Consider the following 20,390-nt stretch of genomic DNA (forward strand, 5'->3'; position numbering starts at 1 on the left):
GAGTCCATCCATGCTACTCGCCGAGTCGGTCACTTAACACGCGACTAGAGTCACGACCCTACTCGCCGAGTCCACTCATGGACTCGCCGAGTTGCCCTCTCACACTTACACTTTTAGCCCTTCAACTCTACTCTTGATATTCCGGGATGTTACAATTTTCCTATTGTTTTTTTTCCTTTACTTTTTTTATCGGTAATTGTCGGTTACCAAAGATCAAATTTGAACAAAGAATGTATTTCGTTGGTATTTTTTGTACAAATGCTTACTTGGATGGTGTTTTTTGGACACACCAAACTTGAATCGTATTTTTTGAACGATTTTGTAACATACTTACCCATATAAGTCATTTTCCCTAATACAAAATATCGAGAGGCACGGGAATCTACAAAAGAATGGCAACTCATTTAAATGGTGTCATTTGAAAATGATTTTTTAATGAATAATGGTAGTTTTGTCATTTGTCACTAAATACACTCCAAATCTTTTTTCAAAGTTACAAACCAAACGGAATTATACATAAGATGATGAGAATGGAATTAAGTTTCATTTTTATTTTTTGCCAACCAAATGTGTCGAAGAATTAAATTTCTTAAGGTTCCAATTCTTTATACATTCTAATTCTTTAAACAGATTTCAAATCATTCGAAAACAATCTACGAATCAAACACATATGTAAAATGGCCATTTAAGATTGTGTAAGGTCAAACCTTGAAATATGATGATGTTTGAAATTAGTCTATCAGCGTCAGCGCATGACTCAGCGTCAGCATCAACATCAGCATCTCAGTTGATCAGTATATATCTTTATTCAGCACGTTGTAACAGTTTTTGTATTTATCTTGTTTCCATAGTTCGCGTAAATTAGTTAGCTGGCATATCCCTGATTTATAGGGATTATCTAGAATAGTAGTATATAATCTTTTGTATCAGTTTGTAATAGGTTATGCGTTTTCATAAACCCTAATAGCCGCTTTGTGCATACGATAATCTCTTTGTGAGATTATCATTCTTAGTGAAAAGTTTTTCTTTGTGAATCTTTATTGTTCTTATTTTCTGTCATTGTTTGATAAGTTGTTTGATCTTTGGGTCGTTCAATTGGTATCAGAGCAGTGTTCTCTTATCAAACAAATGGCTTCATCATCATCTTCTATAAACTCTTCAAATCATTCTTCTACTAAAATTCCTCCATTTGATGAAAACAATTTTGCTATGTGGAAAATCAAAGCTTTGTATGCTTTAGAATCTGTAGATGAAGACATGTTGGACATTGTCAATAATGGTCCATATGTTCCGATGTATCAGCCTCTGAAAAACAATGCTCCTGATGGTGTTATGAAGAAAACACCTAAAGAAAACTGGACATCTGATGACAAAAGAAATAATGGGCTTGATGTTCGTGCTCGGGCAGCAATTAGCTATGCTTTTCCATACAATATCTTTGGGCTGGTTCAAAACTGCATATCAGCAAAAGAAATGATGGACACACTAACTGTGTCTTTTGAAGGTACTGAGGAAGTCAAGGCTACCCAGATAAATGATCTAAACAGAAGGTATGAATATTTTTTTTGCTAAGAAAGGTGAAACCTTGACTCAAACCTTTAACAGATTTAATACTCTTGTTAATGATTTGTGAAGACAAGATCAGTTAAAGCATCGAACTGTTCTAGTGCAGAAGTTTTTGGATTCTTTGGGTGCAGGTTGGGAAAATCATGTTGATGTGCTGAAAAATAGTGAGAAAATCAGCACAATGGATTTACAAAGTCTTTATGGAAATCTTCGATACTATGAGGAATCAAAGCTCCAAAGAAAGGAGCTGATGAAAGATGCTCAGCATGAGTCATCAGTGGCACTGTTTTCAACCAAAAGCCAAGAATCCGAGTCAGACACTGAATCCTTTTCAAACACTGATTCTACTAAAAGTGATATTGATAGTCTGGAAAAGGTTGTTGCTAGTGCGGCGTTCATTGTGAAGACTTTTGAGAAATCAGGCCGTAATTTCTCAAAGTTTCAGAAGAAGATGAAAGGGAAATCCTTCAAAAGGTCAGATGCTGACAAGAAACCTGCTACTGAAAAGAAAGGGAAAGCTCAGTGCTTTAACTGTGGTAGCACTGACTATTTTGCAAAAGAATGCAAGCAAAGAACCCAAAGCTCGGACGAATACTGGAAGCAGAAGTACAACAAATTGGTTGAAAAGCTGAAAGCAGAGAACTTGGAACATAAAGTTCTTGTTGCTGAAGAAGAAAAATGGAAGACTGATGAGGAGTCATCAGATGATGAAGTTAAATGTCTGATGGCTAAAACAGAAGCTGCTGATGAATGTGAAGACAACACAAGTTCATTTGATGCTGATATGTCTGATGCGGTTGAAAATTCCAGGAAGCACAACACTGATTCTCCTTCAATGTATCAGGTTAAAAACTTTGTTTCCTATTCAATGAATGATAAAAATCAAAATTTTTGAGTATTTGGGTGTTCTTAATTCTAAGAAGAATCAAACAATAAGGGATTTGCAGAATCAAATTGATCTTCTTAAAACTGAATTATCCATGAAAAATAACATTATTGATTCTACTCAGGAAAATTTTAGAATCACTAGTTTGTCAAACTCATCTTTGTCTGCTAAAATTGATAATGTTAAAGATCTCTTGAACAAAGAACACACTGTGATACAAATTTGGGCTAAATCTCACAAAAATTCTAATTATATTATTTCTGCTCAAATACCACACTCTTGTGAGAAAATTCTTGGGGGTAATTTTGCAGAAGCTGAAAAGGTTTTTAAATCTCAAGAAAAAGAATCTGAATTTTATTCCATGAATGAGTTGAAAAATAATTTCAAAAACAAGTTTATCAGTAACACTTTTATTAATCAGAGTCTAATTGATGAATATTGTGTTATTGATTCTAATGGTGTCACTAAGTGTGATATTGAAATTACCGGAATTGATCCTACCTCTTACCCTGCCCATCTTGTGAGACCAACTCCTCTCACTGAGAATATTATTGCCTTCCCTATCTCAAATGGAGTGTTTCACGCTGTTCATGAACAACTTAAGCATTTTCCTGATTGTAATGCTTCTATGAATAAGTCCAAATCAGATACTGATGTCAGCTCCTCATCTATCACTGGTCATAATTTATCTGACACTGAATTCAGTCATAATTCAATGACAAACAAAAGGACTCAAAGTTCACTTGGTGGATCTTACAAATCTAAATGTGTTAAGTCTAGAAATATGCTCACCAAGAAGAACTTTGGTACTAGAGTTTGTTACAGATGTGGTGATACCTCTCATAAGATCAGTGAATGCTCATTTGATAAAAACATTTTTAAGAGCTGATAACATCAAAGTTAGAAATGAAAAATGGACTCTTAAGTCAAATTCTTTAAACTGTCTTCCTAAAGAGTGTTATAATTTATTATCGAATAACTTTGTGAATGACCCATTTTACAATGGGTCAGTGTGTTCTAACTAGTTTCTCAGCACTGCAGGGTCAAGAACATCTTTGGTACTTAGACAGTGGTTGCTCAAGACATATGACAGGATCCAAGTCTCTCCTGGAAGACTATGTCAAGAAAAGTGGTCCTGCAGTTACATACGGAGACAATGGAAGGGGGTTCACTAAAGGATATGGGCACATCAAATGCAACAATGTGGTGTTTCAGAATGTTTCATATGTAAAGGGGCTCAAACATAACCTTATCTCAATCAGTCAATTGTGTGATGCTGATTATGAAGTTCATTTTACAAAGAAGGAAGGTAGAGTCATCAACACTGACAAGAACATCGTACTCTCAGCAACAAAAATTAGGTATTTCAATTTGTCAAAGTAAATATATTACTGACCTGCTTGTTAAGTACTCTCTCAGTGACTGCAAACCGGCCTCCACTCCGGTATCCAAGACTGATAAGCTACACGCTGACCCCACTGGCGCTGATGTCAATCACTCTCTTTATCGAGGAATGATTGGATCTCTTCTGTATCTCACTGCAAGTCGTCCTGATATCATGTTTGGACCTATTCTCTGTGCTCGATTCCAAGCTAATCCCAAGGAGTCTTATCTCATTGCAGTCAAGCGCATTTTTCGATACTTGAAGGGCACTCAGAACTTGGCACTATGGTATCCTCCTGACTCAGCATTTGAACTTTTTGGATACACTGATTCAGACTATGCAAGATGCAACTTAGACAAAAAGAGTACATCAGGTGGATGTCATTTCCTTGGAAATCGTCTTATCAGCTGGTCTAGCAAGAAGCAAACATCAGTAGCTATTTCGACTGCAGAAGCTGAGTATGTTGCAGCTGGAAGATGCTGTGCTCAACTCTTATGGATTCAGAATCAGCTTCTAGACTATGGGCTCAAATTCACTAAGACTCCCATATACTGTGATAACACCAGTGCCATTCAAATCACACAGAACCCTATTCAGCACTCAAAGACAAAGCATATCGAGATCAGACATCACTTCATCAGGGATAATGTTGAGAAGGGCAAGGTTGTTCTTGAACATGTCAAGACTTCAGATCAACTAGCTGATATTTTCACCAAGGCCCTGGACACTCAAACAACTGCTCACATTATTGGAGAACTTGGAATGATTACTTTGTAATTAATTTTGCTAATGTTTGCTATTGTCTTATAAAGTGATGTATATTTTGCTGATGATGATATACTGATGATATTCTCATGCTGAGTACTTGGTTTGATCTCTTATCTCTATCTCTTCTACAAATCTTCTAAACTAAAGTTGAATGATTCACTGTATTAAACCATACACTGATAACAACTTGAAACTCTTTGTCGATGGTTAGACTAAAGCACCAAGGTCTATCACACGCAACTATATTTTCTTACCAATCTTACACTGATTCTGTGATTCAGTGTGACAAAACACACGCTGATGAGAGTCTAACAGTCTTTGCCGATGGTTAGACCAAAACACCAAGGTCTATCACACGCAATAATCCTCTCTTCACCTTCTTCTCACTCAGTGTCTAATGATTCAATAAGACGAACCACTCACTGATAAAGACACAACACTTTGTGCCGATGGTTAGATAATCAAACTAGTATCTATCACACGCACCAACCACCTTGCTAACCTTAAACAAGCAAGTTGTACCTTGAATTGCGGTAAACCATCTTTCAGCATGAAACTTTCGTAACACTGATCTCAACGCTTCCGCAGACACTGATTGTCGTTTCATCTTCAGTTCAACAGTTCTTTTTACCCAACGGCTATTTTTCTGATTTGATAGTTTGTTACGATACGCAGTTATTTTTAAAGAAGATAATCATTACCTTTTAAAACCCGTTTTGTCCCATATTTAAACCTCTTTCCCTTCTCTTTCAAACCTTCCTTCCATTATCCAAATTTCCTTCGTTTCTTTTCAAAACCCTAGAATCCAAACCTTCTTCAATGGCGGCAACCCTATTTACCTTCTCATCCACTTCACGAAGAGTAATCCCTGCTCCAAACTCTCCTCCTCTTCCCATATACATCAAAGCCACTAATGTCGTTTTCAACCCTGATATACCAGATGTTCATCGAGGTCTTGGACTCGAAGATTTTGTTAACTTTCTAGTTTCTTGCAGACTTCGATACGCTATCAGTGAGGTTCCATCAGAGTTCTTTCCAGAACAAATATGCGAGTTCTACTACTCTGCATCAGTCAATAACGACAACAACGCTATCTTCGGCACCGTTGGGCGTGGCTGTCACTCAGTATTCATACTGCTGATCTTCTCAGTGTTGCTCTCAGGTTGCCAATCTTTAAACCTTTCTCTGAGCTCCCGTCCATTGAACGTTGTCGACGCCTTTTCGATCAATTGGGATACGATCACTCCAAAGCTGGTACTCGATCAAATCTCATTATGCGTCGATGTATGACTCCGGGATGGAAGTTCTTCACTGAAGCACTTTGCAAGTGCGTGGGCCACAAATCTCGTAGTGGTGATCAACTGAGTGCTTTTGAGCAACAAGTGGTATGTTCTCTTCTTCTCAACAAACATCTTGATTATGGGGCCTTCTTCTTTGATCAGCTTCTTCAACTTCTTCGTGCCAATGTAAGAGCTGATCATATTCCATTTCCTCGTTGGATTGCTCTTGTTCTGGACAAATTTTTCGCTGAGGCCTATTACTCACACTCTGGAAACCCCATCCCACTCCCACGAATGTCAGTTCGAATGTACCAAGATGATCCTCTAGCCAATGACATCGGCATTTCTGATCGGATGCGAGAGTGGATCGCACATCCTTATACAGTTCCATCATTGAACGCTGACACTGACGAAGGAGCTGATGATATAAATGTTGGATTAGTGTCTAAGTCCATAACTATTTTGGTATGTACTTGACCCGATGGTGCATGGTCCTTTTGGGTTGCCTTCACCAAAGCAACTTGATAGGATGATTTATGGAGAGAAAGGATTAAATATGATTTATTAATATATTATGAGAATAATATATTAAAGGAGAAATCATATTGTTTAATTAATATTAGTCAATAATTAATTAGTAATTAGTTTTGTGACTAAAAGAGATTAATTAAACTTAAGGGACTGGAATTGTAATTATAGGATAATTGCAATTTGGGCCATGGATTGCCTTGAATCAAGAGGTGGACGAATTCTATGGGGAAACCCATAAGAATTTCGTCCATGGGCAAGATTAAAGGAGTCTATGGGTTGCTTAGGGCTTAAGCAACCAAATTAGGGTTTCCTTGTTAGATAACCCTAATAGCCTCACTATATATAGAACCCTTAAGGCTCAAAAACGTGGGGAACTTGGGCAGCCTCCATCCTCTCTCCTCTTCATCCTCTTGCTTATGGTGTTTGTGAACCATTAGAGGAGTGACAGTTGTGACTCTAAGCCTTCCAAAGTCAATTCAAAGGAGGAATTGGGATTGTTATTGCTACATAACAATCAAGGTAATATCATAAACCTAATTATATGTTTATATTGATTTCCATATGCTAGAATTAGGGTTTATAGTCTTGGATTCAAAGCATGTACAATAGAGAAACCTAGATCCAAGCATTAGGGTTTGTATGAGCACATAGGATGTCTTATGACCAAAACCCATCAGTGGTATCAGAGCCAAGACTGGTTTCTATTGTATTGATGCTTGATATGTTTGAAAATTTCGAATTTTGTGTTTCTGGAGGCTGGACTCGCCGAGTCCATAGATGAACTCGCCGAGTCCAAGCCTGGCTCGACGAGTCAACCCGTCAGATGGAGGGTACTTTGGGATTTCTTGCTGTTTTTGCTTATGGATAGTTACCTTATCATGTTAGATCAATATTAATCCGATTATATGATATATTTGACTATAATTTTGATCTAATTGAAGATATTTATCAATTAATAAGATAATTGTTTCCTTATGTGATAATTGATTAATTATTTTGAGTAAATTGATAAATTGTTTTGCAAGAAATCATTAAATAAATCAAATATGGATAATTATGTGATTAATTGTTAATTTAGATTATTTGTTATTTGATCCTTGTTGTTATGAAAAGTTTCATATTTTGCCCTTTAGGTTTTATAGTTTAAATTTGAACCCAAAAGTTTTGTTGTTTTGAAATTTAAATACTTAAAACCCTAATGTTTTGAAAAAGGTTTCAAAACTTGCCCTCAAGTTTTGGAATTTAAATTTTGATTAAATGGTTTAATTTTGATGTATATTTAAATTCTAAACCCTAATGTGTTGAAATGTTTCAAAACTTGCCCTCAAGTTTTGGAATTTAAAAGTTGATTAAAAGTTTAATTAGGAATGTTAAATTCTAAAACTCTAGTATAGTTTTGAAAAAGTTCAAATCACACCCTCATGGTTTTATTAATTAATTAAGGTGTATAATTAAAAGAGGTTTAATAAATCCATAAAAGTTTAGGTTTACAATTTAATTGAATTAAAAGTATAATTGTTAAATTAGACCACCTAGTATTTTAAAAAGTGTAAAATACACCCTATACTATATATAACATTAAAAGTCTAACATTATATATATGTATGAGTAAAAGTCAGTCTTACCGTTAGTAGGCCTCATTCACGAAGCTGGTCTATAATGGGTGTTTAAGGAAATTGCCTATAAAATGGCGATTGAATGGGTATCCACTCTTACCCACCGCACTCTTGACTAGTGGAGGGTCGTTAGCCGAACGGGTAGGATAGAACGAAACCTTCCATTATAAGTATAATGAATTATTAAAGTAACTAAATGTTTTCATAAAATTCCCAATCTTAGTTACTTAGACAAAAGTGAATTGATGCAATTCCATAAAATTACACTTTGTGCCCTTGTGAAGACGTTAGTGGAGCGTGTGTGGTTTACCGGCACACTAAAAGGTTCTAAGCAAAGGTAGCAAAGGGTGACTCAATGTTTGTCATAGTTCGGTGGAGCGTGTGTGGTTTACCGGCACATCGAATAGGTGACTGTAACATGTGAGGGCACCATGTAAGTTTGCATCGTTATTCACACCCGCTTTGTGATCCTCGGCATCCCAGTCACAAACAAGAGGGGCATATCGAGATTTAAACATGCCATTGAAAGTTCAATGAATCTCCAAGGATCTAGGAGTTTTCATAGATTTAAAACTTAAATTTCTTTTTCGTTTTTCATGGTGGAAATTAGTGAATTGTCATTCACTTACCTTCAAATATTATGCAATTAGGGTTACGGCATCCCTCTCCCGAGTTGTAGAATATTGTGTTGGGTCCTAGCCTTAGTATTTCATTTGGGTGATTTACTAAGGACTCAATCTATCAACTAACTTGAATTCGTTTTTCTCCCGTTTTGTAGATGTCAAAGTTCGACAACTATGGTCTTCTCAAATCCCGTGGAACAAGCATTCCACATGAAGATGATATTCCACGATTCGATCGAGGAACAAGAAATCATGCTTCACTTCCTCTACCTCCTCCAATTATTCTCCCTAACCCACAAGTTCAAAAGCTTGAAAAGTTCAAGATCACTCAAGCCCTTTTGGCAAGTAAACATAAAGAAGGAAAGCCGGTGTGTGCACACGTCCTAGGGATGAAGTCACACATTGATAGGTTAAGAATGTTGGGATCCGTTGTCTGTGAGGAAATGGATGTTGATTGGGTTCTTCAGTCACTTCCTAACTCATCTAGTGAGTTCGTAAGAGAGTACTATATGATGAACTACGATGTGACCCTTATAGATCTCACCTATATGCTTATTGCTGCTGAATCAGCAATGATTTGGCGCAATAGAAAAGCAAAGTTGATTGGTGAATCTGTCTTCGAGACCTCTATGGATATAGACAATGGCAACGAAAGACATGCTATGATCGAAAAGTTTGATCATAAGAGAAAGGCAATGTCTAAAGTAGTTCCATGTGTTGTTCCAAAAGAGTCTATTTGTTTTTATTGCCAAGAGAAGGGGCATTGGAGACGAAGCTGCCCTATTTACTTAAGAGATCTAAGAGATGGGAGAGTCAATCCGTATGGATTTGCTTTAGGTAAAATCCATTGACTAACTCTTTTAAACTTCTATTCTAGATTCTTAATACATAATGTGATAAGATTACAATTGATGTTTTGTAGGATCGAAGAAAAGAAAGGAAGCTTAAGGGAAGAAGTGAGCAAAATCTAACCGTGAAAGAATGGATTTCGATCGCATTTCTCGAAGATTAGATTCTTGAGCTACTACTTAGAGTTAGAATTAGATTGCTAAGAAAGATGTATTAGCATAGTTTTCAATGAATTGCATTGTAAGGACAAAATTTTTCCGCAATAAAATAAATTTTGATTTTATATTATTTATTTATCCTTGCAATGGCGTATATGAAAAATTGATGTTTGAATGTTTCTATTAGCAATAATGGAGTTGATTCTTATTATGTTATTTATGGAAAGTCTAGAATTTACCAAATAGGGAGAGTTTCTCATCGCCCAAATTTCAATTGGATAGAAATTTGGAATCAAGCAACTTGGTTGCACGATGAATGAGAAATTTCATATTTGGAAATTAGACTAATTCATTGACAAGGTGTCAAGTGAAGGACTAGGAGATCAAGTACACAAAGTTGCGTATTGATCAAGTCCACCATAAAAGTAACAATGATATTCGTCATGATTTATTAAAGGTTTAGTAAATATGATTATACTTATAAGATTAAGTGTAATTCTGAATTGATTGAAAAAGTTTAAATCAATAGTAGAACGAATAAGAAGAATCAAGTAGGCAGAAAGATAAAAGTTTCTCCATTCTAAGAAGAAGGGAGAGTACCTTTTATGCTTTCTGATAGGTCTTAATGATTAAGAACCATATCTCAATTGCTCCTCTAAGTGAATCTTAGTACAATTGTATGTTTAAGAAGAGGAATCAAGAATTGAAGAAATGGTTAAATCAAAAGGTCAATCATATTTCGTTCCAAAACAAGTCTTAGAGTTAAGATTGTGACAATGAGTGACAAGTATTAAGAAGGTTTATAACATTCATCAATTGTGGAAAGTTGTGATGTCTTGGATAAGACAAAGACCAACTAGGACCAATTTATGAAGTGTTTTGATAAAAGCTACACTAACTCTTGAATATTTGTTTGTCAAGAAATGGTTTTTGACAAGAGAATCTTATATGTCAAGGAGTCAGTGGGAGTCTTAATGGTCTTGAAAGGTTTCAAGAACAAATCAAATAAACCTTATCGATCATCACTAGCACACGAGTTGAGGTTTACAACCTATCGTGTTGACATTATTTTGATTTTGTGCCAATCCAATCGAGTTAATTATGCATGTGAGTTCTATGAGTTCTCATTTTGAAAGCATAAAAGGCAAAGCACCTTAATCAATGAAAGGTACATTGATAGGAAAGGGTGAGTTGCTTAACTACTTGGAAGACATGGTGGGCAGCTGTGCTACCATAAAGGCAAGAAATCGAGATCAAGAAAGTTCGATCCATAAGAGTTTGAATTTGTCGTAAACTTTGGTTTTGACAAATTCACATGGATAGGAACAAATACACTGTTTAAATCTAAGTGTCATAAGATTTCCTCCTTCATGAAAATGATTGTGAGGAAATGTTTTCACTAAGACAGATTTTAAGAAGATAGTGATTGTAAAATTGCATTCTCGAATTCAATTATGGTTACGGCATCCCTTTCCATAATTTGAATTGTGAGGTTTGGCAATTAATCTTAATTGTTTAGACACACATATGAACTATCGAAGGCAAATGTGTATAAGTTCAAAAAACCTTGATAAAAGATTATCAAAGCACTAAGTATTAGAAACATAAACTTAAGAAATTCAATAAGCATTGTTTTTCTGAAAGTTAAGATGTTTATGAATACATGTCGAAGCTAGTGGGAGCATAAGTGTTATGTTTTATAATAATCATCAAGATAGTGGGAGCATAAAAGTTATGATTGTATGATTATTAAGGAAAGTATTGCAAGGTTAGCAATATTAATTATAGAAAACAAGAGTCATACTTTGCAAAGTCGCAATAGTTGAAGAGTTGTTTTTCTATAATTAAGGGAGAGAACATAGCAAATAAAACATTATGCGTCATGTCCCATACGCTTCGGGTATAGGATCGATTGCAAATGCTTTAATGTTTGACCATTCTAAAATTTTCCAAATGTCGAGCACATTTAGAGGGAAAAAGGACTAGAATCGGTTTAGACTAAAATAATTAAACAACTATCAAAGGACAATCCAAGTTCGACGAGGATTGGTCGCTTGTGAGTAGTTGGAAGTATAGTATTGGAAAATATGGAAATGTTTCCATATTGGATGGACCATATCGACATCATTACAAATAGATAAGATTCTATTAAGAATGAGTTGTCATATGGAACATATGGAAGTGTGTCCATATTGGGAATTGAATATTGAGAAATCTATGATTAGATTAGAAACTTCTATGCAAAAGGATGTTCAAAGAATGTACTTTGAGTGAGAGACATCACGTCTATGGAATTGTCTTGTAACAATCTCCGATAGAGGACTTTGTAATATCATTGGCAATAGTCTTTGTGACTTTGGTGCAGTGACATTACGAAAGGATAAGTTGCATAGAATGTTAGAATCTAGCATATTCTATAAGTAGCAAGAATTTGATATTCTTTAACTTATGGAAAAAGGATTTGGATTTGTGAAATGAGAATGATTGGAAATGTGTTCAATATGATCTATTTCACAAAGTAAGAACCATAGGTAAACATTGTGTGCATGCTAGGAGCATGGGACAAGTGTTGTAATTCAAGTAAGAAGTTGATTACCCGAAACTACAAATAATGAGTAATCAATATGGTGATAAATAAAAGGTGTTTTATTTATGCTCAAAGGGTTGAGGCCATATGGGATTAGTATTATTCTTGTGTTTCACATTTGCATGTTTTGACTTCCAGAATAATTGAGTTTATTAAGAATAATCGAATTATTCAAACGGGCCACAGTCGTTCATATGTTGGAAGTAGATATGAATGAAGATTGTCGTGAATTGGTGTGTGGATTGTCTAAAAGAGTATTAGACATAAGCAAATGTTTGCTGCAACGTTCATGAGTGCTTATGAATGTGATTTGAGCATTGGATTAAACCCACGCTCACTTGGATCACTCCATGAATTGTATCACGAGTGATTGGTGAGACGATAACATCTTATATTCTTGAAACTGAGATGTGTGAGTTGTATCTGGCAAATCGGTTGCACGTTGATAATATGTAAACGCACTAGTAACTTGGTGTTATAAAACATATTGTTGTGTGTGATTCGGTGAGTGAGTGCAAGCAAGCATTGTATCAAAGTTTATCCGTTCCTTTTATCCAAAGTAGGATAAAAGCGATATCTTTGGGCCCCTCTATGATTTAGTGATGACAAACGTAAATGCTCGGCCGGGCTAGGGCTAATTTGATTTGTTTAGTTAGTTAGTCGTCATAAATCGGAAATCGAGATATAGTACAAAGAGAATGATTTGAAATCATATCTTATATGATATCTAGAATGGATGAATATATGATCCCTTATCTAAGGACACGCGTATCTGATAGGATCAGAGTTGACAGCGGCTTTGGAAAGCTATGATTGCAGATCAGGATCTGAAGTCATACGCATAATAGTTGTTAGACTTATCCAAGTGGGAGACTGTTGGATTAGTGTCTAAGTCCATAACTATTTTGGTATGTACTTGACCCGATGGTGCATGGTCCTTTTGGGTTGCCTTCACCAAAGCAACTTGATAGGATGATTTATGGAGAGAAAGGATTAAATATGATTTATTAATATATTATGAGAATAATATATTAAAAGAGAAATCATATTGTTTAATTAATATTAGTCAATAATTAATTAGTAATTAGTTTTGTGACTAAAAGAGATTAATTAAACTTAAGGGACTGGAATTGTAATTATAGGATAATTGCAATTTGGGCCATGGATTGCCTTGAATCAAGAGGTGGACGAATTCTATGGGGAAACCCATAAGAATTTCGTCCATGGGCTTGATTAAAGGAGTCTATGGGTTGCTTAGGGCTTAAGCAACCAAATTAGGGTTTCCTTGTTAGATAACCCTAATAGCCTCACTATATATAGAACCCTTAAGGCTCAAAAACGTGGGGAACTTGGGCAGCCTCCATCCTCTCTCCTCTTCATCCTCTTGCTTATGGTGTTTGTGAACCATTAGAGGAGTGACACTTGTGACTCTAAGCCTTCCAAAGTCAATTCAAAGGAGGAATTGGGATTGCTATTGCTACATAACAATCAAGGTAATATCATAAACCTAATTATATGTTTATATTGATTTCCATATGCTAGAATTAGGGTTTATAGTCTTGGATTCAAAGCATGTACAATAGAGAAACCTAGATCCAAGCATTAGGGTTTGTATGAGCACATAGGATGTCTTATGACCAAAACCCATCAATAAACGACACTAATGCTGACATTCCAGATGATCCTAGTCCAAGAGATGGTCAAATCTCTCCTCAGCTTTCTCACCATACCATCTATGTCACTGAAAAACTTCACTCGATTCATGGGGAACCATCTGCTCATGGGGAGCCATCTGCTCAGGGGGAGCACCCTTCTCAGGGGGAGCAGCATCAATCACAAAAGCTTCCAGGTACTCAGTTCATCCAAATCCCATCCTCAGCCTTTAATGAGCTTCTTACACTGACTCGAGACATGAGTCAGCGTCTCCTTCGTATTGAAGCTGATGTTCAACAACTGAAAGGAGTTATTCTGTCAACTCCTACCCCTGGCCCAAATGATGATGATGCTCAAAAAGGGGGAGAAACTGATTCTGTTAAGAATGTATCTGAGGGGAACGTGCTGAAACAGACCGAGCCACCACAGCCTGTGCACGAGTCTGAGAAACAAATAGAAGCTGAAACTGAAAAATCTACTGAAAATAGTGAGCCTAATGATGAAGAAGAACAAGATGATGAGTGTCAGATGTTGGACATGAATTTCATCGATCCCACAGTACCAGTTCAAGGTGAAGACTCCGATGTTGCTAGTGAGGATCTTCTTCCTCTGTCTCGAAAGCGTAAAACAGCTGATACTGTATGTTCTGATTCACACGCTGACAATCCTTCTCCCAGCAAGAAACCGAAGTCTATTGTCAGCATATCCAATTTGGCTGCTGAATGGAACATGTCTCCTGATCAAGTTAAGCAAATTCTTGATGAAGCCAATAAAGCTCAGCTTCTGAAGAATATTGCTCAAGATGATGAATCTCTCATTCAGCATAAACTTCAGGCCAAAGGATCCTTTGAAGCTCAGATGCAGAAATTCTTAGAATATCAGTCCAAATCTAAATCTTCTCAGCCTCCTCCTAGCAGCAGTAAGTCTAAGACTGACAATGTTCTCGACAGGATTGATTGAAAGAGATTTCAAGATGTTCATAAACGAAGAGTGAGCAGTGATAAGATCATTAAAGTCAAAGCATCAAAGCCTCGTAACGAGAAAGTTCTCACTTTACTGATCACTCGTCAAGGTCCTCAACACCCATACACTGAAGTTGTCAAGAGGGACGAGCTGATTAAATATGGTCTCTCTGAGTGGATGGAATTGCTCGAGCTGGCATCCAAGCAAACTTCAGCTCTTTCATCAGAATTGACTTGTGCTCTCCACTTGCTGATTAAGAAAGTTCAGTGTTTAGACCTAGTTCCCCAAGAACGTCCTCAGCAGCAAGGCTCAAGCTCTTCAATTCCAAGAAACAGGAGAACCAGGTTTCAGGTTGATGGTGAAGATGTGTTGGTTCTGAATTTTGGTGCTATTGAATTAAACAAATCTCTTCCCATTGGTGTTGATCCTGTTCAACATCAGTTTATCTCTGTTCCTGAACACGGAATGTTCTATCTCGACAAAAACAGAAAAATGTGTTTTCAGCGAAATGATGAGATTCCAAGGGCTCCAACAATTCATCTCGTTGGCTTAAGACAAATGTGCATGAGCCATCAAGATCTTTATGGAGAATTTCATATTCTAATTGCTATGGAATTGTTGAATAGAAGACAGGAACTGTTGGACAGTCCCTACTGGTCAGTAAAAGTAGAAGCTGAAGCTGAGTATGAAGAATTCTTGTCCAGAGGTGTTCTAATCTAGTTGGTTTTGAACATCATCATATTGGGGGAGATTGTAAGGTCAAACCTTGAAATATGATGATGTTTGAAATTAGTCTATCAGCGTCAGCGCATGACTCAGCCTCAGCATCAACATCAGCATCTCAGTTGATCAGTATATATCTTTATTCAGCACGTTGTAACAGTTTTTGTATTTATCTTGTTTCCATAGTTAGCGTAAATTAGTTAGCTGGCATATCCCTGATTTATAGGGATTATCTAGAATAGTAGTATATAATCTTTTGTATCAGTTTGTAATAGGTTATGCGTTTTCATAAACCCTAATAGCCGCTTTGTGCATACGATAATCTCTTTGTGAGATTATCATTCTTAGTGAAAAGTTTTTCTTTGTGAATCTTTATTGTTCTTATTTTCTGTCATTGTTTGATAAGTTGTTTGATCTTTGGGTCGTTCAGATTGCTTATTTTTAAAAGCTGTTTATTAGCTTTGCAATTTAGTACAAATAAGCTAATTTGTGTGTTAGGATTACACAAACTAACCCCTAATGTGAGAAATGTATGATTCTTGTTGTCTTATCAAATGCTTCGTCAAAACTTCATTTCATTCTAAGGTTGGAGGGTGTGGTGTCACCGAAACCACACTCCCTCCCCAGCCACATAAGCGTCATGTCATTTTTTACCACTCAAGTGCGGTTTCTTGCCACACCAAGGGAGTGGTGCCACATATTCTTTTTTTAACTATTTTAATTTAATAAAACTTTTTTTTAACTATTTTAATTTAATAAAACTTCTTTTTTTAACTATTTTAATTTAATAAAACTTCTATTTTAATTAAAAAAACATAATTTTTCATTACTTGAAAATAAAAATAAAAACATTACATTGCATAACCAAAAAAAACCCGAAAACCACACGCGTGACATTTAAATAATCCTGGAAACTTAAAAAACTCAAATAAAATAACTAAGGCAAACTACATAAAGTCATTCTCCAAGAACTCGTCTCCGGGGTCATCCGGTGGATCCAAATTAAGGTTAATATTTTGAACCCCGTAAATGTGTTCCACCAAATCACTGCAAAGATTGTGAAATGTTTCAGTGCAACGTATCTCTGCTCTCCTGTTTATATACTCTTCGCCAGCAATTTCTATTGGTTATGTCTCTGATATGGTTTCTTCCTCGTCAAACGCAAATATCGCTCTTCCTTCGTCTTCAATAATCATGTTATGCAATATAAGACATGTATACATGATTTCTTGAAGTTTTTCCTCGCCTAAATAAGCTTGTGGTTTTTTCAATATGAACCATCGTTTCTTCAGAGCTCCAAAAGCACGCTCAACATCCTTCCTAGCTCTTTCTTGAGTTCTCTTAAATTTCTTTCGTCTAGAACCATGTGGAGTTGTAAACGATTTAACAAACACATCATACTCATGATAGATTCCATCGACCAGATAATAACCATACTTATATGGCGTTCCACGCACTTGAAAAGAAGAATCTGGTGCGAATCCATCGTATATGTTGTTAAATATTGGTGAACGATTAAGAACGTTGATGTCGTTAACCAAAACAGGATAACCAAAAAAAGCATGCCAAATCCACATATCTTGTGATGCAACTGCTTCAAGTATGATTGTTGGGTGACCATGATCACCTCGGGTAAATTGCCCATGATATGTTGTAGGGCAATTTTCCCATGCCCAATGGAGACAATGTAACATCCGGATTCACAGGTATTATTTTTTTATTCTTTTATTTTTGGGTGTTGTGAGGAGACTCGGCGAGTTGGAGTCTAAACTCGCCGAGTAGGATCGCGGTTTTGCACGCGGGTTCGCGTTTGGACTCGGCGAGTCCACGCTGTTTAATGAAACCCTAATTTCCAGGGTTTGAGACCTATTTAAAGGGCCTTATGGCCGTCATTTGCGGCCACCAACCCCAGAGAGAAACCCTAAAGAGATTTTGAGCGTTTTGGGAGAGAGAGGAGGCCATTGTTAACCTTTGAAGCATTGTTCGGCAAGGCAAAGGAGATTCTAGCCAAGAGGAAGCAAGGGAGGTGGACATTCTTCGAATTGGGAGCTCAGAACATCACTTTGGAGGTAATATTTTGGCTCCCTTTCTGTTGTTATGATAATCATGGAGGTTTAGGGTTTCTTGACCCCTTGTTGGTTAGATTTGATGTCCATTTCGTCCTTATTTGTGATGAGGCTTGGAATGGGATCCATAGAGGTCCAGAGAAGCTAAAATCCTCAAGCTTTATGAGGATTCATGGGAGTTTTGACCATGGGTTATGATATGTGGGGCTAAAACATCATATAGGAGCAAATAGATGTTGTTTGAGCATCAAGGTTTGGACTTTACGTGATTATCATGCTTGGGGAGGCCAGATGCATGATTGAATGGAACAGATCTGACCTCAGAAGTGGTTTTGAGTTTATGCATGGCCCGAACTCGCCGAGTCCGAAGAACAGACTCGGCGAGTAGTATGAAGTTTGCCCGTAATCACTCAGTGAGTGGACTTGTCGAGTTGAGGGAATGACTCGGTGAGTCAGGGTGAGTCGGGAGGACTGAGTTCAAGCCGGAACTCGCCGTGTTGTTCTTGAGACTCGGCGAGTTGAGTCGTGGTGGCCCCGCGATTCTTGCCAGGAGGAACTCGTCGAGTCAGGGGGGGTACTCGGCGTGTCAAGAGAGGATCTAAGAGAGTCAGCGGACACGGGCAAACTCGCTGAGTCGCCCTAGTGCACTCGCCGAGTCCGGTCAAAGTTGACCATTGACGTTGTTGACTTTTAGGGTTGAGTACAGTTGTATTTATGAGTGTATTACTTTGTGTGATTAGGCGGAGGCTAGATTACATTTATTCCGAGTCAGATATTTATCGAGACATCGAGGTGAGTCTTCTCACTATACGTTACCTAGAGTGGTATATTGGGTAGACCAGAGGGTCTTATGTGTTATGTATGAGATTATGTGTTATGTGTTATGTGTATGTTGTTTGTTGTTATAGACCAGACCGAAGGGTCCAACGATACAGATCGGGCCGAAGGGCCCAACGAGCTATGACCGGACCAGAGGGTCCAACGAGCTACGGGACTGGAGGGTCCCGCTGAGACACATCGACCGGAGGGTCGTATTATAGCCTTGAGTGGCGTATGTGTTTTATGCGGTATTTTGGCGAACTCACTAAGCATTTATGCTTACAGTTGTTGTGTAATGTGTTTCAGGTACCAATGATGAGCGCGGGAAGGCGCCGGCATAATTCGTACACACTTGCGAAGTTTATGTTTTGGATTCTGGGGAAATGTTTTTGTGATAAATACATTTGAAACAATATGTTTGGTGTTATTTTGTGAGTAATTGAATGTTTTGAAAATGAAAATTTTGTTTTAAAATTTATGTTGTTACAGACAATCTAAGCTTCCTAGCATTCCAAGAAATCCATGCACAGTAGCATGATGAGCTTGCAATTGCAGGATGTCATTACGTGTAGGCTTACGTAAATATTTTGGACCATAAAACTGAATCACAGTTTTGCAGAAAAAATGGAGACTATCTTGTGCGATCCTAGCCAATGTTCTAAAAGGCGCGCCATGGCGTGAGGCGTGGCTTCGCCGTTACGAAAAGCTTCATAACGTTGTTGTTAGGCGTGGCGCGTGGCAAGGCGTGATATGGCGCGCCATGTCGCGTTATGGCGTGTTATGGCGCATGTTTTTTCGTTTGAGACACAGTTTTTTGCTCTTTGTTATGTCTTTTCAAATCGGAGATATAAGTATTGTGGTTTTCGTTAACTTTTTGTTATTAGTTATTGATCTAGCACTTCTAAAAAGTAGTTATATTTAATATAAATTTATATTTATGTGTTAATATAATTTTAAATTAATACAAAATCGCCGCCTTACATCACGCCTTGAAAAACGTCATTGCTCGCCATGGCTCGTTAGGCTTGAGGCTTGGCCTTGCCGCCACGCCACGCCTCACGCCATTTAGAACCTTGATCCTAGCAGACATCCTAAAACTTTCATCTAACGCATCGGGCGGAATGCCATATGCTAACTGACAAAGTGCGACCGTATATTTTTGTAAGGGAGTGAAATCGGATGTACCTCTAGCATCATAGCGTTGTTGGAAAAAACTGCACTCCCTCGTTACATCTTCAACTATACGTTCGAATAAACCTTTGAGAATTCTGAAGCGCCTACGAAAATAATACCTTTGGTAAGTGGCATTCTCTACAAAATAGTCTTGCACCAAACGTTGGTTGGCTTCTTCACGATTTCTGCAAATATATCTGCGTGTTCTCTCTTGAGAACTTGTAGCTGTGTTGTTACATACAACGTTGTATGTTTGTTCCGCCATTTGAACACACGCAATAGCGGTATCAAAAATAGTCTGAAATTCTTCAGAAGATTAAGAAGATGACATTTTTGAGAGAGTGGTGATTTTTTTTTAAAAAAAATTGAGAGAGAGAAGAGATTGTGTTGTGAAAAAAAATGAAGTTGATATATATATATATATATATATATATATATATATATATATATGGTAGATTCATATTCATTAAAAGTTCAATTGTCATCGTACAATGAGTGAGATGGCAAACGGGCAACAAGTTGTGCCGCTAAGCCTTTTTGAATGGTAAAACTAATTCTTTTAAAAACTACATCCGAAGATCTAGGAGATATAACATTACTATGCATGATTCGCTGTACTCTTTTAAGAAGTTCTACCGCATCCGGTGCGAGGAAACCAAACGTATCAAATGCAAATGGTATGAACACGTGTTGATTTTCCATGCACGATCTCTCATGTTTGGTGACTTTGCTTGTGGCTGCTTTT

At 37.1% G+C, this 20,390-nt stretch overlaps 2 protein-coding genes across 2 annotated transcripts; one reads left to right on the forward strand and one right to left on the reverse strand.

Moving 5' to 3' along the window:
• Positions 1-1,128: 1,128 nt before the first annotated feature.
• On the forward strand, positions 1,129-3,171 carry LOC128129042 (uncharacterized). Its single transcript, XM_052767750.1, has 7 exons — positions 1,129-1,245; positions 1,303-1,550; positions 1,636-1,674; positions 1,732-2,221; positions 2,577-2,663; positions 2,874-2,972; positions 3,100-3,171. Exons 1-7 carry the CDS (start codon positions 1,129-1,131, stop codon positions 3,169-3,171), a joined length of 1,152 nt encoding a protein of 383 aa, XP_052623710.1.
• A 13,543-nt stretch (positions 3,172-16,714) lies between these two features.
• LOC111882007 (uncharacterized) lies at positions 16,715-17,281 on the reverse strand. The gene has a single exon (XM_023878375.1). It carries the CDS (start codon positions 17,279-17,281, stop codon positions 16,715-16,717), a length of 567 nt encoding a protein of 188 aa, XP_023734143.1.
• Positions 17,282-20,390: the final 3,109 nt, after the last annotated feature.

Source organism: Lactuca sativa, chromosome 9 (assembly GCF_002870075.4).
Source record: "Lactuca sativa cultivar Salinas chromosome 9, Lsat_Salinas_v11, whole genome shotgun sequence".
NCBI lineage: Eukaryota > Viridiplantae > Streptophyta > Magnoliopsida > Asterales > Asteraceae > Lactuca > Lactuca sativa.